At 41.3% G+C, this 27,384-nt stretch overlaps 1 protein-coding gene across 4 annotated transcripts; it reads left to right on the top strand.

Annotated features, from left to right (window-relative positions):
* Positions 1–1,364: 1,364 nt before the first annotated feature.
* trim33 (tripartite motif containing 33) lies at positions 1,365–26,942 on the top strand. Of its 4 annotated transcripts, XM_076740898.1 has the most exons (21): positions 1,365–1,970; positions 6,363–6,481; positions 6,867–7,020; positions 7,384–7,516; positions 9,295–9,411; positions 9,542–9,656; positions 10,381–10,527; positions 11,154–11,271; positions 11,549–11,832; positions 14,288–14,482; positions 17,301–17,357; positions 17,648–17,848; positions 18,522–18,654; positions 18,910–18,973; positions 19,607–19,757; positions 20,130–20,560; positions 20,902–21,013; positions 21,095–21,169; positions 21,937–22,089; positions 24,045–24,095; positions 25,674–26,942. In XM_076740898.1, exons 1-21 carry the CDS (start codon positions 1,394–1,396, stop codon positions 25,896–25,898), a joined length of 3,612 nt encoding a protein of 1,203 aa, XP_076597013.1. In that variant the 5' UTR covers positions 1,365–1,393; the 3' UTR covers positions 25,899–26,942. The 4 variants fall into 4 exon arrangements, with proteins under 4 accessions (XP_076597013.1, XP_076597014.1, XP_076597017.1 ...); XM_076740899.1 differs by lacking the exon at positions 24,045–24,095; XM_076740901.1 differs by lacking the exon at positions 17,301–17,357 and having other exon boundaries at positions 1,378–1,970.
* Positions 26,943–27,384: the final 442 nt, after the last annotated feature.

The raw sequence follows: 27,384 nt of genomic DNA on the forward strand, positions 1-27,384 counted from the left end.
GCCACCGAAGAGCTGTTTCCTGATCTCTCAGCCATTTTCTTATCCATGCATTCTTCCAGAAGAACACACTCACTCTTTTGACGGTAACTATTGAAGACACATCTAAAAAATGACATATTAACCGGATGAGGAGGAAGCAGGAGGTCACAAAACTCTTTTTAAACCCACGCATCCATGAGGAACTGCACCACATCACTGTTGACATCACTATTAAAAGCACAGACACAGTGAAGATCCACTGTGTTGGGATACCATTTATGACAAGGCCAATATTCACTCTAGCCTGGAGGCTGTCCTTCTCAACCAGCCTTCTTTCATTATACTAATTAATGTTAACTAATAACTAATGCCATCACAACTCACACCACTGACAGGAAAGTCTGCTCAAACATTGAACTACAATGTTGTTTTAGCTTCTGCGCAGACACATTCAGTGTATTTTATACTGTTGAGCTACGTAAACTAATTTTGATTTCAAATTACATTTAAATACATAATCATGTGCTAATTTAGTAGCAGGTGATGTAATTGCTGACAAAATTAAGCCCAGATGCAGGCCAGCTATGTTAATTACACACACAACCCCTCCATCACTTTCACTTCTTCTCATCTTGCAGTGTAGGGATGAGACAAGGAGTCTTGAAAGAAGTATATCATGATATTCTAACACAATTTTAAATTTGCTGTCTATAGTTGGCATGGCATGTCTATAATTAATACTGTATTGTAAAAGCAGGTTGCACAGGATTTATAACACAAATATATAAATTCTGAAGTTCTAAAAGACAATAACATACACAATAATACTATACAGTAGCACTACATCATTGCACCACATAGTATACTATAAAGAAAGCAAAATAAACTCAAGTCTTCAATCTTGAAACAAAGCAGAATATATAACAAGATGATACATAGTTTAATAGACTGATATCACTGTGACATCTTATCAATACAATTATTCTTGATTAACTGTATGTTTGTTTGTTTTCTTTACAAATGGATGAATTTAGATTGTTCTGGTTTCTGGCAGTTGAACCTTTGGCCATTTTCCGTTTCAATAGTACACGTGTACATGTAGTTGTGTGTGGTAACACCAGAAAAAATATTTCATTTACTTTGTTGGTCAGTTTGTTTAACTTCATTTTGAATCTGTGCATAATTTTTTTCGACTTGAAATAATTTAATGCAGTTAATACATATTATGTGTATAGATAGACAGATAGATAATCACAGGTGGTGCATTCTCAAATAACGTGAAGGAAACAAGTCGCCTAAACAAGCAAATAAGCAAATAAACCATGTCGGGTCTTGGACGACGTCATGACGTAATCGATTTACTGTTGGTTCGAGAAGTTACGCAGGACGTGCAGCGGTTCAAAGAGGAAGGAAGATGGCGGATAACAAAGGCGAGGAGGATATGGAACCGTCTACAAATTCGGACTCAGTGCCTTCAGCGCAAGATACCGAGCAGCCAGAAACGAAAGTCGAAAATGCGGTAATAGTCATAGAAGCGAGTACGAAGGGCGCTGAAGGAACAGAGTCCAATGATAACGCTACCGAAGCACCGACACCCACAAGCGACGGAGGGGACGTTAGCGATGGCGGGGCTGTTGGTGCGGGAGGGGAAGCCAACGGTAGCGCTAGCAACGCCGTCAGCCCAGCTGGGTCCAGCAGCACCTCTGTGGAGCCAACGGCAGCTGAAGCCCCGTCCGCCGTGGATGCTCCGGCTGGCGGACTCGCCACTGAAATGTCCCCCCCTCCCACGGCTCCAGCGGCCACGCCGGTACCCGCTCCGATTAATTTACTGGATACGTGCGCAGTGTGTAAACAAAGTCTTCAGAGCCGAGACTGTGAACCAAAACTTCTGCCTTGTCTACACTCGTTTTGCCTAAAATGTATCCCGCAACCAGAGAGACAGATAAGTGTACAGGTGCCTGGACCACACGGACAAACTGACACACACATAGGTGAGTATTCAGGAGTAACTTGCGAGATCCACCCATGGACAGTCCTTTGCTCTGGTGTTATCTAAGATGAATTGATGCCCATCAGAAGTTCCTTTAATAGTTGGAGGGGTAAAGGTCATTGACATTCGGTGGGAATTGAGATGGGCTAAGTGACAGCTGGGGTTGATCCGGGACTCTACACCTCAACACACTGATGCTCACCGGTCAGGGAGTGGAATTTCAGACTATTGCATGGCATAGAAGAAGGTGGCGCGTCTGTCTGTGGTCAGATACACTCCCCTCACCCTTGGGAATCTATCATTGGTCCAACTGTTAATCACTTCTTCCACTATGATAGATACAAACAGGTAGCAGTGGGTAACATGAACCATAACCATCTGATGAGTTTGAAATGGGAAAAGGACTGTTAGGGAATCATGTATGTATCGATGATGGTGTCATACTCATTTTCAACAGACTTCACAGTAATACTAATTTCACACATATCCAATGGCATTCTGGCTTGCCAGTCTCTCATAGTTTTGTATTTTGAATGATGAATGAACTAGTCAAACTGATAATGCGCCGCTCATTCAATTGCTACTGCTAACAGTAAAATAGAAGGACTAGAAAATCATTTTTGATAAATACTTAATGTCCAAAGGCATTCAAACTGGATTCCTAAATATCCAAATGATAAGTTGTCCTCTAAAAGACATCAAAATACCACTGGGATGCCTCTGTACTATACCTCTTCTCTCATAATTATGATAATGATACCTTGTAATTATGAGATCCTTGTCTCCTTTATTATAATATTTTTTCTCTTACTTTTCATGACATGGGTAAGTCAACTATGGGACATGAAATTCATAATTATGAGTTAAGATAGGCCCCAAGCTGCAGCTGATGGAGCAGTATATGAACTGAATACCAGAAATTCTATGTTGTGCTAACGTGATACATATCTCGAGCGCATGAGTTACTTATCTCGAGCTGACATGATTCATTTCTGGAGTGAACGTGATCCATCGTCATGGTGACCAGAAACTTTTTTTTCTGCTTGTTTTCCTTGTTTTTTTTCTTCTTCATGTCCCTTTAGGGGATCCGTAAGGTCTCATTTTGTACAGTTCAATCAATAAGTATCCTCATTTAGCCTCTCATAGTTAGACTTCAGCAGATTAAACCTCCGCCTTTGTTGCCATGAGTTGACATTTTGTAAAACACCCCTGCTGATAGTATACTGGCAGATGTGTGGACTCACTACAACATCCATGGAAAACCCATCTGAACACTGGCAGTCTATGTAAAATAATTGTTGTATTTCAACTCCAACAAAGGAGTCTCATGGTGACATCTCATATTACTCTTTATTCTCCAGTTTAATATTTCCATGTTTAGAGCTTAATGTCAGTGTCTGCCCTCCACCCAGCTTGATGTAATTTTATTTTGTCTATGTTGTCTCAGTCTCAGTAGAGAGTTTTTAGGCGATGTTATGCATGAATTGGTATTTTCTTTTGCTTCTTGATGCCTTTACAGTTTTGTAGTGTGTTTCATCACTTTCACACCAATGTAGCTCCCAGATGAATAACAGCGGTTCTGACCAGGTGGTATCCATATTTCATCTGGATAATATTTCATGGGGAAATTTTTTTTTCTGGTTTTCTTTCTGATGTTGTCTGGCTGCTCTACCTCAGCTCACAGTGATTTGTGAAGTTTCCTGATGGACAGATGACTTTACTTGTTGCAAAAGTAACAGATAACTGCTACTAACTGTCACTGACATAAGCTAGTTAGCCATGCAGCTAGCTAGCTATTATTAGCTGACTCTCGCAATTGTATAATGTTGCTTTAATATCACTTGGTCTAAATGCCATTTTCAGGAATTAATCCAAGGAGGGTTGAATCAAGAGCAACAGGACTTGGTTGTAGAAACTTGAAAACATTTTGCCTCTCATCTAAGGGACTTCTTCAGTTCTTGAATGGAGTGAAACTTTTTCAAGCTTGCTTGCCCTTGATTCAGTCCTCCTTGGAAAACCATGACCTGGACTTGACTGAGAAGCTTCACCGATGTTTACAGGAATTACTTTAGTTTTGGTTTGAGGAGAGATTCAGTATTACATGATCTCAATTGTATTTACAGAACTGGCCATCATCACCATGGATTTCTTCTTAGGTAAAACTGGAATATATTCTGTTTTAGGGGAATTTTTCGAGTTCCTTTTTCATAGATGATGTGGTTAATCGGACGCAGCCCTACAATTTTTCAAACTGACATGGGAAATGTGTTCACTTTAAATGTTCCTGAGGCCACAGTTGCTGCAAAACTCCGTCATACCCGGGCTGGAGTTTTGGAAGATGGCGTCTGCAGTGCTACAGCACGAACATCTCAGCAAATTATTAATCCACCACTTCCACTTTAGTAATTCAATCCTACAAAAGTTTGTTACTAACTAGATTTCTAACATTGATTAATTTGACTTCACGTGGAGGATTACAGAATATGTTATTCCTGGCTGGGTCATTACACTTAGCCAGGCTACTGATTGATCATATTAAACCCTGTGTATTACCTGGTTAGAGGAAAGCTGGCTTCTGGTACGTGCCCAAGTTTTTATGTGATAGATAATCATTTAAAGTGCATATTTATTCCAGTCATACATGTGAATTGAAAAAAGTAAAGGCCAGGTGAGCGTGCAGAGTTCAGAAGCAACTTCAGTGTTTCCTTCCTGTATCAACTAATTCATTCATGATTTCATCCTCACTTCCTGCTTCCCCTTTGTAATGTCAGCTGTTCTAGCTGGTAGCAGCTTGTTAATGTGACATATTGTCTCTTGTTGCTTTTTACTAATATAGACCTTGAAATATTCAAACAACAAGCAGTATTGAGGTATTATGATATCTGTCACTTCAAGATAAGTGATGTCCACTGAGATTTCAATCTTTTCCTGTATTTCAGGGAGATCTGGTATTATCTCGATCCCAATGTAAGTTGTGGTGGCAGCCCAGTTATCAGTTGTGCGAGTGTCACCTGGCACTTGCATAACGATTCTGTTAATATTTGGTTAACCAGTTGCCATATTTGGTCAAACCAACCTGTTATTGGAGTTAAAATATGTTGATAGTCTTCTTTCCCCTCCATATTGTATTTAGCAGAGGAGTGTGCGATTGATGAACGTAGCGAAACACAAACTCCAGTCCTGTTCGTGGAGAACGTGGTTTTGATTGTGTGTGATTTGAAGGGGGCTGGTGTAGCTGAGCATGGACGGCTCCAGTTCAAAGTGACAGCTGTGTAGTACATATGTTTTGGTGTGTGAGTCTGTTTGTTTGTCTATCTGTCTGTGTGTTTTGTACTTGCTGCATAGTGAGGACCAGCAAGGAGTGAGTGAGCACATTTTTGGAATGTGAGGACATTTTGGCTGGTCCTCAAAACTTAAACAGGCTGTTCAAAGGTGACGACTTGGTTTTAAGGGTTAGGTTCCAATTGGATTTAGGTTAGGGTTAGGTATGTAGTTGTGATGGTTAGGCTTAGGGTAAGGGGCCAGGGAATGAATTATGTCAATGAGTTTTCTCACAAGGATAGAAACACAAGTGTGTGTTTGTGTGTGTATTTGTGTGTTTAGGGGTTGTGTGGGTTCCTCGATGCAGTCCCAGTCCAGCTGCTCTCACAGCCAATCACTCTGGGACCCATACAGCTGGAGCTTACACAAACCGGCTGTGTGCTGCTTGAGCCAGTGTAGTCTGGCTCAAACTGGCTTACACTGGTTTTTACCTCAGCTGGAGGAGTGACATATTATTACGCTGACTCAATTTAAAATCATTTATTTGAATTTTACTTTTGTGCATTAGTCTTGAATAAGTTGCAAAGATAATGCATTAATTAATTCATTAATTAATTGTTTGTTGGTGTATGATTATAGCAGTAATTTAACTAATTCCAATTAACGAAGCCACTCTAAGTGATAAAGTGAAACAGTCCTCGTTGTTTGACCATGTGATTTAATATTCTAATAAAACTGCCAAGGATGATGAGATTGAATCTTATGGAGACAAATTAGCCTCCATGAATAGGCAGTTGGTATCACACGGTGCCAAGAATTTTTAATAACAACAGGAATTTACCTTCAGGAAATTACGGATATAAGCAGAAAGTCTGCACAAGGCCTCTTATTAATCCTCTTTTGTATGAAGCATGACTATTCTTAGCTGAGAGTTAATATGGCTTCATAAGAAATCAGGTAATCACTTACATACGGGCTTGTCGTTGATGGTGACTGCTTGTGTGGTTTCTTCTCCATTTTCCTCCAAGATCAATCATCGGTGAAATGTCACGAAGCACAGGTTGAATGTGTAACCCAGTGTTTGACCTTTTGACTCATTTGACTCATGTCCCCATCTCTTATCTGTCTTTAGTTAATGTTATGCGCTGTTCGGTGTGCCACCAGGACTACAAACAAAGTGACATTATTGACAACTACTTTGTCAAAGATACCACAGAAGCCACCAGCACGTCTGATGAAAAGGCTACACAGGTATGTCAAAAATGGTTGGCATCCTGACTGTGATGGTTTGTACATACGTGTGTCCACATCAGTGATTTGCCTGCATGACCTTGGAGTGATTCAGGGCAGTTGTATCTAGATTTGTATCTGTTCTGCCCAGAACAATATAAATGCTGAGAATCAGATCATATACTTATCACTCTCTACTCCAGTCTTTCTGTCAATGACAGACATTTTTCTTTAGCCTGGAACCATTTTACATCTTCCCAAAACAAGTTTTGTTAAATTACTGCATCAGTTTCAATGCCACATCATTTGAGGATCTGAGCACACGATGTATATACTGTGCTGGAGATTATCCTCATTGGTTCTATGTAGAGTTCTTTCAGATACTTACTGCTGTTGTATTCCCAAGGTTTGCACAAGTTGCGAAGACAATGCAGGAACCATAGGCTTTTGTGTGGAGTGTGGAGAATGGCTGTGTAAGACCTGCGTGGAGGCCCACCAGAGGGTCAAAATTACCAAGGACCACAAGATTCACACTAAGGAGGATGCTGACGCTGCCTCCGGTAAGATGGCTGACCCTCATGGTGAAGGGTAGACCGATCTTTACTGAAGTTAAAACTGCAAAAGCCTAAAGACAAGCCCTAGTTGAAGCACAGTGCCCCTGATATGTTGTTGCCATGGTAACAGTGGTGCAGAGTCTGGTTGCTTGGATGGTACCTCTAGCTGGGGGACCATACATCCTGAAGCTCCGACCAGACATAGCTACTGGGGCTTTGACACAACTTTATTTTTTTTGCTGTCTATTTTTGTCCGCCTTTTGTTCTGTTTTTGTTTCACCGGTTTCTGTGATTAATTTGCCTTCCTCTTTTGTTTTCCTCTCCCTCCAATTAAGCATCAGTATTGTCTTTTCTCCTGTGTGTCTACAGAGTCTGTCAGTACATCAGGACAGAGGCCTGTTTTCTGTCCCATCCACAAGCAGGAGCCACTGAAGCTTTTCTGTGAGACCTGTGACACTTTGACCTGTAGGGACTGCCAGCTGCTGGAGCACAAGGAGCACAGGTAGCTCAGCATCTAACACATCCCACATATCTATTTCATCACTCAACATTCCACATCTATCAGCTTCTTTAACTGGTACAGTACTGTTATTTTGCAATGTTTATGTCAATTTAAATTTGCATATTGGTTGTACACTTGTTTGGCATGTTTTAGGCTGTTAACTATCACTTGCATACACTGAACATTACTGCTGCCAATTTCCCAAAGCACACCGTAAGGTTTTTATTGATTTCTACCCTGCAGGCAGACATTGGGTTCACTCACTTCAGTGTATAAATCACTTGCAGAGAACTGAAACATGCTTGAGATGTGTAAATGATCACACTGAACCATGTGGCCACCTCACGGGAGTGTGAATGTGCACAACAAATTTTCTGCCAGTCCAACCATCAGGTTACAAGATGCGCCGATGATAAGTGGTCACATTGGTCACGACTTTGGTAGAGGTAATACAAGGACAGTGGCCCACCAATGTTGTCCTGTCTGAATCAGTTTTTCCCGCATAATATCAACTCATGTTTATTTGTGTAACTCATTATCACATGAAATGTCTCAATGGGCTTTACAAGTCCACACTGACAACAATTTGCGACCCAGCTGATGACACAACAACAAACAAAAAAAACACCTTCACGCTGTGCTTGTTTTAGCAATGACCACAGGTGCATTTATAATATCCATTCTGGCTCACTGTTTCTGCAGGAAACTCTGTATTCAGAACATCATGGAAAATCTTTAGCATAACGTTGGTTTCCAGCAAAGCCATTGGTTGATGATATCAGTAGTTTGAAACGCGTGCGGTTTCAATCCAGATCCCTGCTGGTTTTTCATATTAGGCATCTAATTAGGGATTGATTTACATCTTGCAATGGAATGAATGGAAGCTCCCACCTGGTTGGACAGTCAATGAATACTGTTCCTACCCACCACAAAGCAAAGACCCCCCAACCCCCCCTCCTCCCCCATCAGATTCTACTGAATCATTAACACATGGCAAAAAGAGACAGTAGCTGCTTTCATGCATGGTTCCTTAGTACTAATGATTAAATTGTGATCATTCCCAGGTGACCAGGATGGAAGCCGAGAACGGCTGTGATTGCAATTTTTTTTAAAATGCAATTAAGATCGCAAGTTAATTATTTTGTTATCTAGAGAAAACAAGCTTTGCTGTCTCCAGATCACGAGATAATGAACCCGTTATCATGGAAAATAAAGGTCGTTTCATCTTGTTACTTCTAATGTTGTAACAAGTGATTTAAGCTGAAGATGTCAGATCAAGGAGAACCCAGTGTTGATCAATGCATCAGACTGTACTTCAGTCAAGGTCTGACACAGGCAGGAATCGCAGTGTCTTCTGTTACAGAGGGAGGGGAACAGGGAAGTGCACTGCAGTGATCCTGCTGAAATTTGTTTTCTCTTGATGAATTATTTCATTATCTTGAGAAATTGGCCTTTAGTTTTCTTGAGATAATGAGGCGGATTAACCCATTATCACAAGAATACAAGCTTTGTTGTCTCAATAATGAAATAAATAACTCATGATCTCAAGATAATGACGTTAAGAAATAATTCCAAGCACGATCGGTCTCAGCTTTGTAGGACCGGGTCTCTCTTCTTGTCCTGTTTTTATTTGTGAGCTTTCAATGACCTTTCTTCCCTACAATTCAACAACTTATTTTATAACCCTCTTTCTTTTTTTGTTAAACACAATTTGTGAAATGGTCTTTCAGACATTGAAAGTTGTTGGTGACATAAGAGTGCTACCTCTCATCTTTCAGGTACCAGTTTCTGGAGGAGGCTTTCCAGAACCATAAAGGCATCATTGAGACCAGCGTGGCCAAACTGCAGGAAAAGAAGAGCTACGTTCATTACTCTGTCTCGCAGGTGCAAAGCAGGTGCGTGTTTTTCATCACCAGCTCCCTCTCCCTTGCTGCCCGTTGACATAGTTTCTGTATGTTCACACCTGACGTATGCGGTTATTATGTGTCTCACTAATAGAAGTGTTAACTGTCTTTTTTCCTCCAGGTTAAAAGAGCTGAATGAGACCCATAAGAAGGTGGAGCACGAGATTAAAATCGCAGTGTTTACTCTTATTAATGAGATCAATAAGAAGGGCAAATCCTTGCTGCAGCAGTTGGAGGTAAGAGAATATTAATCAAAGTCAGTCTGACTAAGAGCTTCATGAGGTGCTGCAAAGTCACTTGGAAAAGATTATTAGTACACTTATTGTAATAGATGTTAAACAAATTTTGTATATGTTTGTGTGAGCTCAGCCTGTGCATGTTGAGTCATTGTTACTGAACTGAAACATATAAACTTCACTCTTGAAACATACTTTGTTTGCCAAAGGGTTTTGTGCAGTTTGATATAGATATTTAATAGATATCTTTGTATTATGATGCGTTCAGTAAATATTTTATCAAACGTGATGCATTATGCATAATTTCCTGTTCTTCATTCTCATTCTCTTATTTTCAATCTCATGTCTTCTGCTCAATGACAGCCGTGCTGTGATTTTTGTTCCCTGCATATCTTTGCTCTCTTCTGTCATTGACTCCAATGTGTTATATCTCACATGCTGTAATACTTCTCTGTTTCCCCATTTGCTGTGTTCTTATTTGTTTAACTGTTTGTCTGTGCTGCGTTTTATTACAGAATGCTGCAATAACCCAATCCCCCCACAGGGATCATTAAATTTTAATCTAATCACATCTAAGCATCTAATCCATCTCTATGCATATGCTAACCTTTTAGTGATAGCTTGTAAAGCAGTTTGGCTTGGTCAAGACTCATTCATTTAACTGGGATGTTCAGGCTCTTTCATTCACAGTCCCTTAACCACAGTAATCTCACTTTCTGTCTAGAGTGTGACCAAAGAGCGCAGTATGAGGCTCGTGGCTCAGCACAAGGATACCACCCAGCTGGCCCAACAGATCCACCATGTGCTCAACTTCTGCCACTGGGCAATCACTGCCGGCAGCAGCACAGCGCTGCTCTACAGCAAGAGGCTGGTATGTTCCTCATGAAGCGTAGATGTTCAGCAGCTTGAGAGGCTAAAGGTGGCCATGTGCTTCGAACAAAAGTGAATTCACGTCACAGACGACACGACTGGATTGCAGTCATGGTGAAGTGTTGCATATGGCTTCGGTTGGATCTCATATTTTCAAACCTTGTTTGGAGGAACATTTGATTTGTGTCATGACTTGACATAACTTGTGACCTCGTCATCATCATCAGCTGTGAACAGCAATTCACTATCAGATGTAAGGTCATAGCTAGTATATTGTGTATATAGTGCTTTTCTGCCCTGGAAGTCTGTATTCAGCAGCAGTGTAAGAACGTTTTGTTTGGAGTATACCACTGTCCCCGCCATCTGTAGATATGTTGGTGAACTTGCAGAACCAGTTTTTTACTCATTTAGATACCATACCATTTTTTCTCAAACAACGGAGGCTTCTGCCACATAGATTTAAATATTTACCACAAGACCATTAGCAAATTAAATAACTGAGATAACTTTATTGTGGAGTAATGCTCCCAAAGCACATATTGACAAATGAGCTGTTGGTTGGTCCGATGTTGCCAAGCTTATTCTGTGTGTGTGTGTGTGTGTGTGTGTGTGTTTGTGTACTTGTAGATCCTGTTCCAACTGCGGCAGCTCTTCAAGGCTAGACTGGAGCCAGCACCCCAGGCCAATGGGGTTGTGCGCTTCTTCTGTGATCCAACCTTCTGGGCCAAAAATGTGGTGAATCTAGGTGAGAGTCCTAATACCTTACTATCCCTTCTCAGTCAATATTTCCATCTTTAGTATTGACTTTGTTTTTTATTGGTTTATTCTGATCAGTCTTAAGACTGAAAACAGTGTTAATTTGCTACTTAATCCAGAGCCTTGCCTTACTGTATAATGGTGAATGGAGCAGTAAGTAACTGATTAATGTTCGCTGTCGTATATATAAAATAAAGGAATTTTTCACAGCTGTGCACTTCTTTAAATTATGCTAATTGTTATCTCTCTTCTTATTCTTATTCTAGGTAATTTGGTAATTGAGAAGCCACCTCCACCTGCGCAACCGCCCAGTGTGATGGTAGGAGGACCGCCCATTTCAACAGGCCAAGGCCTCCCTGGCAAACACCCTGGACAGATCAACCTGGCCCAGCTCCGGCTGCAGCACATGCAGCAGGCGGCCTATGCACAGCAGAAGCAGCAGCACCAACAGCACCAGCACCAGCAGCAGATCCAGCAACAGATGCGCATTGCCTCCCAGATGTCCCAGCAACATCCCCGACAGGCCGGCCCACCCATGGTACAGCAGCAGGTACGACAAACATCAATACGGATGTAAAGATACCAAAAACTCACAGTAGTCTGTTGTCTCATGGTTGTCTGTAGCAATAAATGATTGAACTGTGTACAGTTTCAAAACAAAATCAGTGCAGCAGTCACTAGCAGTCCTTTAATAAACAATTCAAAACGCTGTTCCATCGGGTGACCCATCCATGATCAGTACTAGCAGGTTTAACAGTCTCTGTTTAGTGGTCAGCACGCCTCACTCGACCAAGTAGACGGCTGGTGTGACCTACGTTCAACACACTCCTGAAGTGAGGGAGTGTGTGCAAAACACTTTATGTGTAGGGACAGTCCAGCCTCTCTCTACTCTACTTTGCAACTCCCAGCACCCAAGATGCATATTCTGTGTCAGCCTCAGAGGGAGTGTGTCTGAGAGACCCAGCTCACAAGTCTGTCTAAGTAGATTTACATAAGATCCGTGTTTCACAGAGCAAAAGGTGAATTGAATTTCGGGCTTCTTGGACAAAACAGGTTACACTTCAGTGTCAAGATTGCTATTTATACTGACAAAAGGCTGAAAGGGAGAGCAGCTTGGGTTCCTGTGATAGTTAGGGTGTGACTGACCTGGGCTCTCCTCACAATACAAGAGAAGGTCTCACTCAGGGATGTGTTAATGTAAAATAGCTAATCTCAACCCAAAATTAACTGTATATATAGAAAGGTAAGCAAATAAAAATACAAATTACATTAATTCTATTAGAATTTTCTCTTACACTTACTAAGAAAAATGTATTGGTGCACCAGACTTATTTTTATTATTATGTACATCACTGTTTTTTTTTCTTTTTCTTTTTTTTGGGTCCCCTGTGGTGAATGACCCAACTCAAGCAAAGGAAATTGATTTTTTGTTTCTGCACTGAAATAGATGAGGTTCTGATGAATTGATTGCCTCTCTTATGCCTCTTTTTTTAACTCTGAGAACTTTTGTCTCCCTTCTGGCAGTGAGAGTAATTACTCAAACACCGTTGACACATGCTAATGATGTCATAGGCACCACCACCCTTGTTACTGTAGCCTGCTCGGTCACCACAGTGGCTCCCGCCTTCACTTGTGTCAAAGAGAAATTTGCTGCTTAGCGTAAAATGCATCACTACAGGTGCACCAGCGCAGAAATGTACCACAGATACCAGATTTAGAAACACTTGTATTCTGTGAAATACAGAGAAATTTACCTGGGGGAGCCTTGTGTGAACTCGTTTTCCAAGGGCTTGAATGTAATGGATGTTCATTTATATGTAAAAGGTACGGTGGCCGGGAAGTGCAAACCAACATTACAAACTGTGAGACAAAATAACGTTTTGGAAAACATTTTTACATATCATAAAACAACATTACATTACCATAACACATTTACAATTCCCGAAACAAATTTACATTTCAGAAAACAAATTAACAAGACACGAAACACTTTTACAAGTGCCGAGACAAATTTACAAGTGACGAAACAAATTTACATTTCAGAAAACAAATTAACAAATACAATCTACCGGAAAGGGAACGTCCCAAATACGGGGTTGACCCGGAAGTGATAACGGAAGCGGGTCAATTCGAGTTGTTGACATTTTCAATGGACGGAGATGGACAGAGACCGAGTCATGTTTTGCCCGTTTTGTGGACAACATATGAGCCGATTAACGCGGTTTTGTTTTTCGTGTGGTCGGTCGTTACAGTGTTTAAGAGGCATGGACCAGACCGGCGGACCAGATATGTTAGAGCAGTGCATACAGTACACGAAAAACAAAACCGTGTTAATTGGCTCATGTGTTTGCCACAAAACAGGCAAAACATGACTCGGTCTCTGTCCATCTCCGTCTATTGAAAACATCAACAAATCGAACTGACCCGCTCCCGTTATCACTTCCGGGTCAACCCCGTATTTGGGACGTTCCCTTTCCGGTAGATTGTATTTGTTAATTTGTTTTCTGAAATGTAAATTTGTTTCGCCACTTGTAAATTTGTCTCGGCACTTGTAAATGTGTTTCACGTCTTGTTAATTTGTTTTCCAAAATGTTAAATTGTCTCAGAATTTGTAATGTTGGTTTGCACCTCCCGGCCACCGTAAAAAGGCCCACACTACAGCTTTAATTAGTCTATTAATTATCATTTCAGTCAGTAAAATTTTAAAAAGGACAAGATGGCTGCACCCAAAGAGATCTCTGAACATCACTTAATTTGTCCAATCAACAGTCAGAAGCCTCAGAATAGGAAATTCACTGTTGTTAAACAAGGGAAAGCGAAACATCTGTGAATGGATTGATTGGGTGAATCGATAAATCTACTTGTCACGTGAGCAGTAATGATATGTTTTGTCACTGTTATTGCATGACCCTGAAAATCATCTGCCGTTTGCATAACTTGTAATGGTCACGTTTATCCATTGATCTGATTTTCACACCGTCTGGATATATGTGTGATTTTGACAGCCTCCAAGGCTCATCAGTATGCAGCAGCTACCAAGAGGGCCTGGGGGTATGAATGGTGGGCCAGGCCCCCCAATTTACCCTTCCTCCCACCATATGCGTCTCCCAGGTCCACCACAGAGCCGAATGCCCACGGCTCAGCCGAGACATAATGGACAGCAGTACCCCCCCATGATGCAGCCTCAGCTACAGAGACAGGTCAGTGCAAACACACTCTGCTTTTCTTGTATGGAAATGGATCAATAGATATAATTTGAGTATTTGTTTTATATTTGATTTAGTTTTTTTGTGTAACACATTTGTTGCTGTTAATGTTGGATTAATTCAGACTGACGTTAAAAGATTGTTTAACCCAAAATGTCAGTTCTGCTGTGATACGTTACTGCATCGACACACAGGGCGAGAGTGGTCTGAAGAAGCCAAACAGCCTGCCTGAGAAATACTAAACAATATTTGCAGTTCTTTATCTAATGCATGTGATGCGAAGCAAAACTGGGAAAACTAACAGACATTGAAGTGAAGTTTCATTTCATTCATTCAGCCAATTTCTAACAGATGTAACTATTTTTTTGTGGGTGTTTGTGGCTATAGTTGTGGTTCCGTTGAGTTGAGTTACAATAATAAGGAAATGAATTTCTACCAGAGAGCACTAACAAGGTTTATTTTGATCATTTTTATTATTATTCAACTGTAAAATTAGCCACTCATGTACTGGTGACCAAAAATTAAAAAATAAATTTAAGGGATCATTTTCAAAAATTTTGTCTTAAGTGGACAAAAACAACAGTTTTTATCAATAACTATAACTGTCCATCTTAATCTTCTCAAGTATTGATTTCAGAGCAGTAAAATAGAATGACTTAATCAAAGTGAAGATTGATGTGAAATTTTTAAATATAAAACTTTCATTTTCATGGTTGAAAATGTGTTTCTACTGACCAAATTCAAGCAATTGAAAACTTCATTGACAAATAACAGGTTACTCTTAAGTACAGCAATGCAATTATGTTGAAATAGACTGTGGAATAAGGCTTTGCATTTAGCAGATTGACACAGTTAGTAGGTGAACAGTGTAGAGCATTTAGCAGCTAAATAGGCAGACTTTTCCTTCAGGAGCTGATAGAGATCAAAAACAGAGCTGAAGGACAGTGATTATTGGACATAAACTAAGATGGTAATATGTCTGTATTGTATTCACAACTTGTTTCTGCTGCCCCAAAGTGGAAAAAAGTTATTATTACAAAGACTTTCCATAAGCTGAACCTTTAAGAACCCTGCTATTGCATTCACACTGTATTTAACAAACCGAAACATTGCAGATATACTTCATTAAAAAGACAATGGCAGGGCAGGTCTCATCATGGTGCTGATGTTGATTTTCTTTCGTGTTTGTATGAACATGAGAGGCAAGCTTATATCCCAGTGGAGAATCCAGTTCACTGCATCCAGTGTGTCAAACCACTTTGCACTCTTTGGCTGTGTGTTTTATCTCCATTTGTGCAGAATTCTGATGTTTTTTGTCACCCTTCTTGCAATGTGATGACACATCTGCTAGATTAAATATGACAGACAGCACAGCTGGCCGTTTGTAAAAGTAACTGGAACCATAGACTGAAAAACATGGACGTAGTCTCTGTGATGTTACCTATACCTATATATGAAGCTCAGTGATAGTGACCACAGTGACAACAAAAGATTCTTGTGACTCAGTTGGTGCAAACCATTTCAATATACAATCACAACAGCAGGTACAATCAATACCAACAACAAACAGTTACAAAATTCAGGCAACTCATCAATGACGTCTCATAGTAATCCACCGATTGATAAGACTCCAACAGAAACTTCTTGTTAAATTGCCAAAGGTCCAGATGATACAATCCAGTGAAATATTTAGTCCAAAACACTGTAATAATCCGTGGAAAGCTCTTTTATCGTTTTGGATTAGCTGGCAGACGTGCTAATATTCCACCTTTTGCGTTCAGCTGCAAATATTGCCACCTTAGTTGACCAAATAGGATCTTCCATGTCATGTCCGCAGCTGACAATAGCCAATGAGAGTCTGCACTGAACAGAAGTACCTGCCCCTCTTCTTTGTAAAGATGGAGCCAGGTGCAACCATTTCTGCAGACTGGGTCTTCGTATAGCCATTGAAATTCCAAAAATGAGGATGTGCTGCTTCATTGGGTCATTAACAGCAAACTCATGGAATTCGGTGCTAATTGGGATATTATACAGTCCTTTCAATGATAAATTTAGTAAACGGCTGAAATATAAAGATAGATAATCTAAATATAAGTATGGGGGTGGATAAATACAAACATAGATGGCCTAAATATAAATATAAATATAAATTCAACAAAATTAGTATTAAGGATGAGTATTTCAAGCAAAATTAGTATTTGTTGTTCACTTTGACCTATTTGGCCATTCTTTGACCAGCCACAGAAATTTAAAAATTCTGACCCATCCTTGATATACAAGAGTACACATAGTACAACACCTGGACATACCTTTAGAAAAACACTTTTTTCTTAATTGAATTTGGACTAGTGTAAGGCTTCACGCTGTGGTCCCATTGTGCGTTCCAGCTAATAAGGCCCAGATTTTGTCACCTGCAGGCTTGTATTTGCAAAAAATAGTTAGTGTTCAAAGGTCTATTAATCAATGCCAGTAGCACACATAGTGATTCATAGTGTTGCACAGAGACCAAAACCATGCATGTACTCCAAATGGTTCAAAAACAGCTCTTAATTTACTCTAGATATACCTTGGATAGGCGTTGTAGGCTAATTGTACAGGAATGCTAAAAAAAAAAGTTATTTTACATGATTTCCGTTGCAGGGTGCAAATGTACTGTTTCCTCACTGCCTGAGTAATGTATCTATACAAATAAAGCTGATTATTTGCTCAAGTCAAGTAACGTGTACAGTATGAAATGTACATTTACTGCCTGCATGTAAGACTCAGTAAGAGAAACCTCCACTATATCCAGCCCCTTTTTCTTTGTGTCCAGATGTCTATAGAATCTGAGATGAGCCACCAAAGGTTTCGTTTCTTACTACAATCAGGGGTTTGACACCTTTTTTCCTACTTTTGTCATTTGTGTGTCTTGTGCAGCATGTGTTGTCACTCAAATGCATGATCATGCAACTGTGTTCTTTTCACAACGAAGAATATTTGATAAAACTGAGTGAATGACATGCCTCACTGTTCCTGTCCTCCCTCATTTCTCCTTTTTCTTTTTTCTTTCTTTCTTTCTTTCTTTCTTTCTCTCTTGCTTTTTTCCTTTCATCGTCCTTCCTTCCCTCTTTCATGTGATCTTCTTTTCCTCCATCCCTTCCTCTCTCTTTCTCCATGCAGCATTCCAACCCAGGCCATGCAGGCCCTTTCCCGGTGGCATCCCTACATAATGCCAACCCCACAAGTCCCACCAGTGCCAGTATGGCTGGTGCCCACGCTCACCGCAGCCCTGCCAGCCCCATCATAGGTCCCATTGAGCTCATCCCCTCCGTCACCAATCCTGAGAACCTGCCCTGCCTACCTGAGATCCCGCCCATACAGGTGCGCATATTCTAACCATGTATGTTTGTGTCAGCTGGGTAGAATCCACAATATTATCTTTTTATTTACCTGCCACCTTTAAATTTTTGCCAGCCAAATATTTTTTTAAATCAAAGTGAAAGCTAGAAATGCAAAATCAAGAATTCTGTCCATTACGAAAACTTATCATAATCATATAAATGAAAAGTGTCATATAATTAGCATTATGATGAACAGGAGCAGGAAGAATGAGTTAAAAAAATGTATAGTATTAGAAAATATAAAATATGTGCTTTATAGACAAATGACAGAATGAAAAGCAAAATAAGATGTGCATTTATACCTGTGTAAAATATGTCATTGACTGGGAAAGGTATGGACAAGCACAAGTTCAAAGTATGAAGTGATGCAAGAGTGGAGTTTACTGGAATCGAGCCTTGTCTGCTGCGGTAAGGACACAGCCTTGGTGTATGGGGGCTGGGCACTACCAGCATACCTGGATGCCCTAAGAGTAGATAAATGTAACGCAGGCCAAAAAATTTCCCAATATTTGTCTGTTGGCTGGTGATATTTTCCCTTGTTGAGAGTCAAGTTTTCATTAAATATATCGATTTACACAAATCCATTGAGCTCTTGAGTAATGTGATTCTCTCCTGACATTTTCCCTGCCACTGTCCTTTTCTGGCATCGCCAGCTGGAGGACGCAGGTTCCAGCAACCTTGGACACCTCCTGTCTCGCTACATCACAGCCAGCACGCAGCATCAGCTAGGCTCAGTGGACATGAACCCCTCACCTGGACTGTCCACGCACTCCTCTGGATCCTCAGGTACCCACAGGTCCAGGGAGCAGGCCTCCATTGACATCTAACAGAGGCTGGAGCAGTATTACATGTGTAATACATAGGATTAGCCACAAAAGCATTAAAATAAAATAATTTAATGTACAATCCATCCCTGAGTGTATTTTCCAGAAAATTAAGGCTTCATGATAAGTCATGGTCATGTCATAAAAAAAAGTGTAAAATATAAAGTGCCCACCCCTTCATCATATCCTGTATCTCCTGTCTCATTTCTGTCTGCAGGTCCGTCGAATGCACACACACCAGCACGACCTTCGAGCACATCCAGCACTGGCAGCAGAGGCAGGTAAGAAGATATGAAGCTATTTTAGTGGCAAAACACCCTCTTAAAATTTCTTGAAAATTATCAAATACTTAAGCACACTCTTAATTTGTCCGGTCTGGTAAAGACAGATGACATGAACAGCTATCATTAGAAGTGTTTGACAGATTGTGAGCTTCTAATCGCAACATTATAGGGTTTGGAGGAGTATGTGTTTGAGGTTATGTCTGAACTCCTGCAGTGATTACTGGTTTCATTGGACCGACTTGTTGTTGCAGAGCGTTTCGTGTCTCGCAGTATTTACACAATAATGCTGGCAAAGCACGTGAGTGTGAGAGAGAGAGAGAGACAGAGACACAATAGAGGGCTGCATAGGTTTGTGCATAAGTTCTAATGCTAACTGTAAGACTTTTCATCTGAATCTGATTCCTCCTACTCAATGTGTAATAATTGCTGAGCATAATTTACATCTTGACACCGGAACTGTACATTGGCTGCAAAACGACTCAAGAAGATATTGGCAAGCACTTTACAACATGCTTGCTCAAAAATCATGTATGTTTTGCTTCTGCCATCTGTCTCTCTCTATACTTGAAGCATTTCAGATGAAACAGTTGCATTAATCACTTCTCCATCGTTTGTTATCGTGTGTTAAAGCTGTAGCTCTGCGGGGAGGGCAGGGCCAGGGGGTGGAGCTGCGATCGAGCAGGTGAGGGTGAAGCAGGAGCCTGGCACAGACGACAGCTACAGCTGTCCAGCCTCTTCCCTGAAGACGGAGCGGGGCAAAGATGGCAGGAGTGCCTGCATGGTATGAATACTGTAGTTCTGCAGTTAGTTTTAAAAGAAGCCATGTGATAATGTTTACAGCTGGACACACTGACATGCTCTTCTCATTAATGTATAACTAACACAGAAAACTGGGAGTGTGAGGATGATGGAAAATGTGAGGAAAAGGGGAATGCAGTCAGGACAAAATGGGAAATGGATAAAGATTATACATGTGCTAGGACATAAAATTAAAGTGAGGAAATTAATTTTGCTCACTGTCATTTATTCTAACACATTGTTCTGGGGTCCCATGCTTACAAAAAGTACTGTAAGATATATGTGAAAATTAGATATTTGTTATTATCATACTGTCTTAAAACAGTCGAATGTTTTCTGTGTGTTTTTCCCCCAGATGAGCAGTCCGGAGAACAGCCCCCTTCCTGTACTCGGAGTCGTATCTGCAGGCCAAGATGCTCTCAAGGCTTTAGGGGAGCGCATCAAAACAGAACCCCAGTCTGAGACCCCTTGTTCTGGACTAAATGGCCCCAGTGCCACCAACTCCTCCCCTTCCACTACCACTATGACCTCCACTACCTCATTACCCTCCGAGAATAGCAGCAGCACGGCCGGCGCCCCGCTCACTAATGGAAACATAGACAAGGGGAAAGAGACCAAAGGGGGTGGGGCGTCGGTCGGAACAGACAATTCTGGTGGGAAAGAGGACGATCCCAATGAAGACTGGTGTGCTGTCTGTATCAACGGTGGTGACCTGCTGTGCTGTGACCGCTGTCCCAAAGTGTTCCACATGAAATGCCATGTGCCCACCATAAAAATCTTCCCAAAGTAAGTGATCAGTGGAGGTGAAGAAGCACAAAGTTCAAAAAGAGAACAGAGAAGGAGAAGTCACACACAATGATGCAGCGGTAATCACCAGAGCGTGATGTAGACAAAGCTGACACCAGATTTCTAGAAACAGCCTCATACAGACATGTGCAGCACATCAGTCCAAACCTAATGTCTAAATACACCACTCCTCATTATTCTGAATGTTCTGGATCTCCTAACATTTGGCTGTGGCTGCTGTTCATGGACCGTGCAGATAGAAGGTTCAACAAAATGAAACATAACGTTAAGAAAATGTCCTCTGTGCCATTTATTTATTTATATTTTTTTTGTCGTCTCAGGGGTGACTTTCTCTGCACGTTTTGCCGGAGTCTCAGCAGCCCCGAGATAGAATACTGTGACGACAGCCGGAAAGTCAGTGGAGAGCAGGGCCTGAGTCCTGAGGACCAAAGGGTCAGTACAGACACCACACCCTCAAAGGCCACTCTGTAATTGGTACAAGGCAGCTAATTCACTCTCCTCCTCTCTCTCCAGAGATGTGAACGCCTCCTGCTGCACATCTTCTGTAATGAGCTCAGCGTGGGTTTCAGGAAACCTGTTCCTAGCTCTGTAAGTAGCTCCACATGACTTACACAAACACACATCAACCAGTTCCACTACCTGATGGCCCACGTCCTGTATTTCCCTCCTGTTCCCTTCCTCGTGTTTGTGTTTGGCAAACGTTTATCTTTCCTCCTTTGCTTTTATCAGTGCACGTCTGCTCTCGTCTTTCTTGCTGCCTCTTGCATTTTAGGACAATTTATAAATGTACTGAAAACACCTGTCAGCACATATTTTGCATCCTGTGTGCTGGTATTTTTTCCTTGCTTTGCTTTATCGCATGCTGTGGTTGTGTCATTTTTTTCTGTGGTTAACAATTGATTTGTCTATTCATTCGTCTCGACAGGCTCATTATTTTATGAACTCATGCAGTCCTATGAGGCATGATTGTGATGAAGAACTGTTCAAATGAACCTAATTTCACATAGTGGCAAAGCAAGAACCTGATAATCATAATCGCTTTTGATAAATGACTTTTCAAGACAGTTGAAAGGAGACTTCGTTTAATTTTGCTGTACTTTCCATGTGCTTTTGACAAGTAGAAAATGAAAATGTTCAGTGTTCGCAAACATCTGCTTACATTGGCTTATATTTAGTGGTTTTGCCATGCACCCATAGTTGCTGCAGTATCACTGGTTCAGTTATGGCTGAGGACCTTTTTTGCATGTCTGTCTCTATTGTCCAGCTGTCAAATAAAGGCAAGAAAAGGAGAAAAATCTTAAATCAAACTGCAAGCTACATTGCTGACGCTGTCTGGCCCATTTTTTTTCAACCAGGTGCCCAACTACTACAAGATTATCAAGCAGCCCATGGATCTGAAGAAGGTGAAGAAGAGGCTGCAGTTACGGAGCTCCCAGTACTACCAGTCCACCCAGGAGTTTGTATCTGACATGCGCCTGATCTTCAAAAACTGTGCAAAGTACAATGAGGTGAGTGGCATGAGTCTTAAGCCTGCTTTGGGGAATGGCATCTGCTTTTGTGTGTGTGCATGCAGGCAAGGGTTAGACTGATATTAGGTGAACTTTAAATTGCCACCTACTGATTAAATACTGAATCGTTTGATCATTTCCATATTAGGCCAACACGTTAGTCCTTTAAATGAACAAGTAATTCATAAAAATGTAAGTGAACAATTAGAGGATTTTATTAGATTAAATAATGTTTGTATGTTAGTGTTTGGGGTCATTTATCACTTTAATGAGGCCAGAGCTGGCAAACCAGTATATTAGTCTAACCTTCTGTGAAGCACAGCCTGACATTAGAGAAGGACGTGGTGCTGACGACCTGCAGTGTGCGTACAGTTTTGTCCACCTACTAACACTGGCTGTTGGAGGATGGAGTGAAGGTGTCTCTGTGCTGTCTTCACTCTGGCTGCAGGAACACTGTCTGAACCCTCTTAACACTATCTGCATCACAATGAGATATCACAAGTTTTTTAATGGATGTCACTTGTTTATTTCACTTCATCTTCAGCATATTCTTCAGTGGTGGATGGTGTATTTGAATGTATGTTGGATGTATTTATTCCATTTGCTGTGTGGGTATCAGTTTAATTGCTTATGATATCATGATATCACAGTCTTGCTTGATATGGGTCTAATACAAACTCTATTGTGTAAGATCATGTATTATACCTTCCAACCACACGGGGGAGCTTGTGTTTGATCAGAAAGTGATCAGTGTCTGGACCCAGACTATGCTGACGCATCACTTCATTTGGTTAATGATGATCTTGAAGGCTCTGAACCCTGCAAGGACAACCTCACCATGCACATGGTGTTATTAAGTAACCAAAATTAACAGCAAGCAGGGATCTCACTTGAGAAGGATGTTGGCAATGCACGAGACAGCTTGTGTCATTTTAGTTTGCATGACAACAACATAGAGTAGGAGGAGATTGTCACTGTAATGGAATTAGATTAGGCAAGTCCCTTCCTTTAAAGTCATTAGGAAGACATTAATTAGAGCATAATTACTCATGTGACTATTCAGGTAACATAGGGCACCACCCATGACAACAAAAATAAAGGTCTAGATGGAAGAAAGGCTGAAGCTCTTTTCATTGATAAGTCTTCCAGAACTGAAGGCTTCAACACAAACAGTTCTTTTTACAACAAACTGAATTTGTATAATTGAAGAATTTTGTGCCTTCAGACATGTTTTCAGACATTTGCAACAGCCATGGGTCTGTCTGTCGGTCTGTCTGTCTGTTGTGCATAAAGTTCTGGTGAACTAACACCAACAAAATGTCAGACATCAGTGAAGAAAGGCTGTCCTGTTGAATGCTGTCCCTGACAAGAGGAAACTGCCTATATATAAACCAGTTGTTTAGTCTTAAAAAACAAAACAAAAAAAAATGTAATGTTAATGATATTTTTCAAAGATTGTCAGAAGTTATAATGAAGAGCTTTGGAGAGCAGCAGTACTTCATGTGCTGGTTAATTAAGGGCTTTGATAGCATTCCCTGAGAATACTTTCTTCAAGAATAAACTATTTTGAGTCAGCTGCAGTTAATTAATCTATGATTGAGTCATTCCTGTGATTACATCAGTTGTGAAGACAACATAATTAACACATACTATCAAATGTGAGAGCTGGCATCTGGTAAAACACAAAATGTGTGTGTAAGAAAAATGGAAGTACCACCATGGTGACCGAGGTGGATTTCTAAACTAGAGATTAACTAGACCTAAGACTGAGTGCAGACTTGACTTGCTGTTAATTTCTGCAGTCATGATTTGGTGATGCGCACCGTGTAGGCTTGAGCACAGTCGGCCATAAACAGATTTCTGATCTGTTATTATCTAACCTGCCTGTGCTGTGAACTCTTTTCTTCCCCCTGCTGCTTCACTGTGTTTGTTGTAATGTTATTGCCCCTTTTTAGATGTCTCGAATAATCCAGGTTTATGATGAGGAGAAACAGATTAATACGCAGGTAAGCCGTTTCAAATAGAGCACAGATGTCCTGTCCCCTCCCACTGAGGCTCCAACCAATGTTTTTGCCCTTCATCCTAGCACAGAGACTTCATGAGAAGCAGACTTGTGCCACAATCATACATAGAAAGGCATAGAAGATGTCTTTAATTCATCTTTAAGGACAGTGTAATAGATTACAGGGTGTCTGGAGGGCCTGAAAATGTCTAAAAATGTCTCCATGTGTTATTTGGTTGAATTCACTCCAGAGAAACACGCTGAACGAGTCACTTTCGTTCCAGTGTAACCTGGCCCTTAGTGCGAGGGTGTAATCACAGGAACGATTCATTCTAAGATGCAAAACCTAATGTAATGTGGTGGGTTTTGTATTTTCTCAGAGCCCGTGCCAACCATAATTAATTCTGGTCCTCCTACATACATTTGTTCTGCTTTCACTACATATATTTTCACTGTCACTTTTGTATTTTCTCTTTCAAATCTCTTTGCTCTTTTCTTTCTCTTTGAAATGCATATAATTTCATTTTCCCTTTCAGCTGTATTCATTTAACATGTGTGTAAGATGAGAATGAATGGTTGGAGCACAAGGCTAACATAAGACTGACTGAAAAATGCATGTTTTATCTATGACAGTGTATAAACATGGGAGTGGAAATAGATGTGTGTGATAGTGCTGTCTGTATGTATGAATATGTGAATGAAACTACACTGTGTCTGTAAAAGGAAAATGCATTCAGCTTCTACACCAGGCTGAAAAGCAGTGTTTTGCTGCCCATTCTGGTCCAGAGTTTCAAGCCTGTTTCATCTCTGACTACACCCAGGGTCAGTGGGAGGTGTGGTTGGGTGTGGTCAGAGATGTGGCCTGTTAATCTTCTGTGGATATGAGAGTGAAAATGCATATGTTTGAAAGTGGATATACACACAAGTGAAAGGAGAATTTGAGAGACCCAAAACCAATTATGGCTTGCACGGCCCCTCAGAGTAATGTTAAAGCAAATAGCTGCACATGAGCATCAGTTCAGATTTCATTTAGGCGTTCTCAGCTTTCTAAAACCAAGGAGCTGCTGGCTGCGGTGTCACAGTCTTGCTCTCCACGTGAGTGAGCTCCTGGGTTTAGGGCTCATCTCCTGTAGGTGGGTCAGTGCACGTGGGATAAGCACGAGGGCTTCTCTGTTCACCTTAACTGCTACAGAATTGTTTGTGTCAGTGGTGTTAAAACATGTTTCAGATGTTCAGTTTGGTCGAACTGGCATTAAGGGTTTTTTTTTTTTAAGTCCTACTCGTTGACCCTTTAATCGTAGTAAGGGTAAAAAGTGTTTGCAGACAGCCTCATTGAAAGTTTGTGGAAATGCTTTGTGGAGCCACAGTGGGACGGGGCGGCAGGATATCTCTGCATCAAGGTTGAGCCAGGGCCACCCTGCCACCAGGAGTGTTAACCAGATCTAATTTGTCTCCTCATTCTCCTCTTCCTCCTCCCTGCCTCAACCCATTCATTCCTCCTGCTTAATGGTACTCTCACACCTGCCACCTCCTATCACTCTTCACCCTCTTCCTCTCCCTCCCTCTCCTCCTCCTCCGGCAGGCGGGATCGGAGATGGCGATATCCGGCGAGGCAGTGGGCCTGCACTTTGAAGAGAAGCTGCAGGAGATGTTCCCCGGGCAGAGCTTCCCTGAAAGACCCGAACCCGAGGAGAGCCCGGACGGCAAGGAAAAGGAGGAGGACGACACAGACGACTCTGAGGAGGACTTCATACAGCCCAGACGCAAACGGTTAAAAACAGATGAGAAAGTGGTCCACATCAAGTGAGAACCAACTTCAAAAGAAGCACGAGAAGTGAAAAACTGTCTTCCTCACGTCCCACGCTTCTCTTTTGTTTGATGCAGCAAACAAAAAGGACGAGGTTCGCTGTACAAACTGCTTGGTTTATCTCATCCTCGCCTTTGAAAGAATTACTGTCAGCTACATTAGACGTCTGCCTTCATCTGAACTCTTGAAGACAGAAGCATAGAAGAGTTGCATTCCCTCCATATGTCATGGACACTCAAAACTTGCTTGTACAGAGTTTGAAGTAGGATTTGTTTTGCAGTAGTTAGTCATTTCTTTTCTATCTCGCATTTTCATTTGTAGATCTGTTGTGACAGTTGCTTTATAAAACATTTAAATGCCCTGTCCCCAATTCTTAATGTATTATATCTATACTTTGACATGAAACCTACCAAGTATTTGTATGACTTTGTGGAAACGTTATGTAAATAAGAGAATCTAGCCCATTGAAGGTATTCCTACAGTATAGATGTTTGGGTGCGTCATCAATAAAACCTGTTCTTGAAATATATCAAAGAAAACGTGTGGTGTGGAGAAGGCTTGGGGTTCGTAGAGAGAGGAGCAGTTCACCCAAATTGTGAAAACTTGGTGGTGTCTAGTCATGTAGATCATTTTGGGTTCATTTGCACAGGTTTCAAGATGCCAGTCTTCAGTTTTTGCCTCCTGTGCACTGCAGTGGAGGTGGATGGACTTTCATTGGCGGTACTCACACGTTTAACGGCTACATCTCTTTACAGACACGGTGTCCTATTTCCTTTGGATAATCCACGGACTCTGTGGTGCACAGTAACTAAATGAGCTGTGCTGACCCTGTTCTATTGAAGTGTCCCAGTGAGGCAGCACACACAACACCAGGACCCTGAAACTGAAGCAGCTAAATGGAATTGAGCCATCTTTAATGTCATTTCCACCTGTGCTTTTTGCTCCTGTGACATGTCTAAACGTCTGTCATGTAAAAGGCCCGCTGGTGTAGACTGCTTTGACAACTTGTGAAATTAAACTGCGGACAGTGCTATGGTGAACTGAGGTCAGACTGACACTTGATTCTGTTTTTACATGTTTTACTACATTTTCAACAACTGCCGTAGGTCTGAAATACAGCAAATGGAGGCCATTATGCAAAGAAACTGGACAACAAGGCCGAGAGGAAGACACCGTTTGAACTGTCACTGTGATAAAAAGCCACGACTTCCACTTTGCGGATATCAGTCTACTTCTGATGTGCGCCGAGCACTTTGACCCATGAAGTCACGTCAATAGACGTCGGAACTAGTCGCGGATGAGCACGTGAAGACAGTGGAAGGCTGACCTGTTGCAAAACTGAGCAGAAAACCGCACGCGCTGACCTCAGCCTGCCGCGGTGCTGAATCGTCAGTCTGGCTCTTTGTCAGCTGACACACTTTGCATCACCTCAGGAGTTTCGGCAACAGCCTGACTTGCGGAGTCCTCTCTCCTTCTCATTCAAGGA

Source organism: Chaetodon auriga, chromosome 10 (assembly GCF_051107435.1).
Source record: "Chaetodon auriga isolate fChaAug3 chromosome 10, fChaAug3.hap1, whole genome shotgun sequence".
In the NCBI taxonomy this organism is placed as follows: Eukaryota; Metazoa; Chordata; class Actinopteri; order Chaetodontiformes; family Chaetodontidae; genus Chaetodon; species Chaetodon auriga.

Coding starts and splice junctions, on each gene's coding strand:
- trim33 (XM_076740898.1), top strand. CDS start 1,394: ATGGCGGATAACAAAGGCGAGGAGGATATGGAACCGTCTACAAATTCG. Junction 11,272..11,548: donor CAAAAATGTGGTGAATCTAG/GTGAGAGTCCTA, acceptor TTCTTATTCTAG/GTAATTTGGTAATTGAGAAG. Junction 19,758..20,129: donor ATGGCAGGAGTGCCTGCATG/GTATGAATACTG, acceptor TTTTTCCCCCAG/ATGAGCAGTCCGGAGAACAG.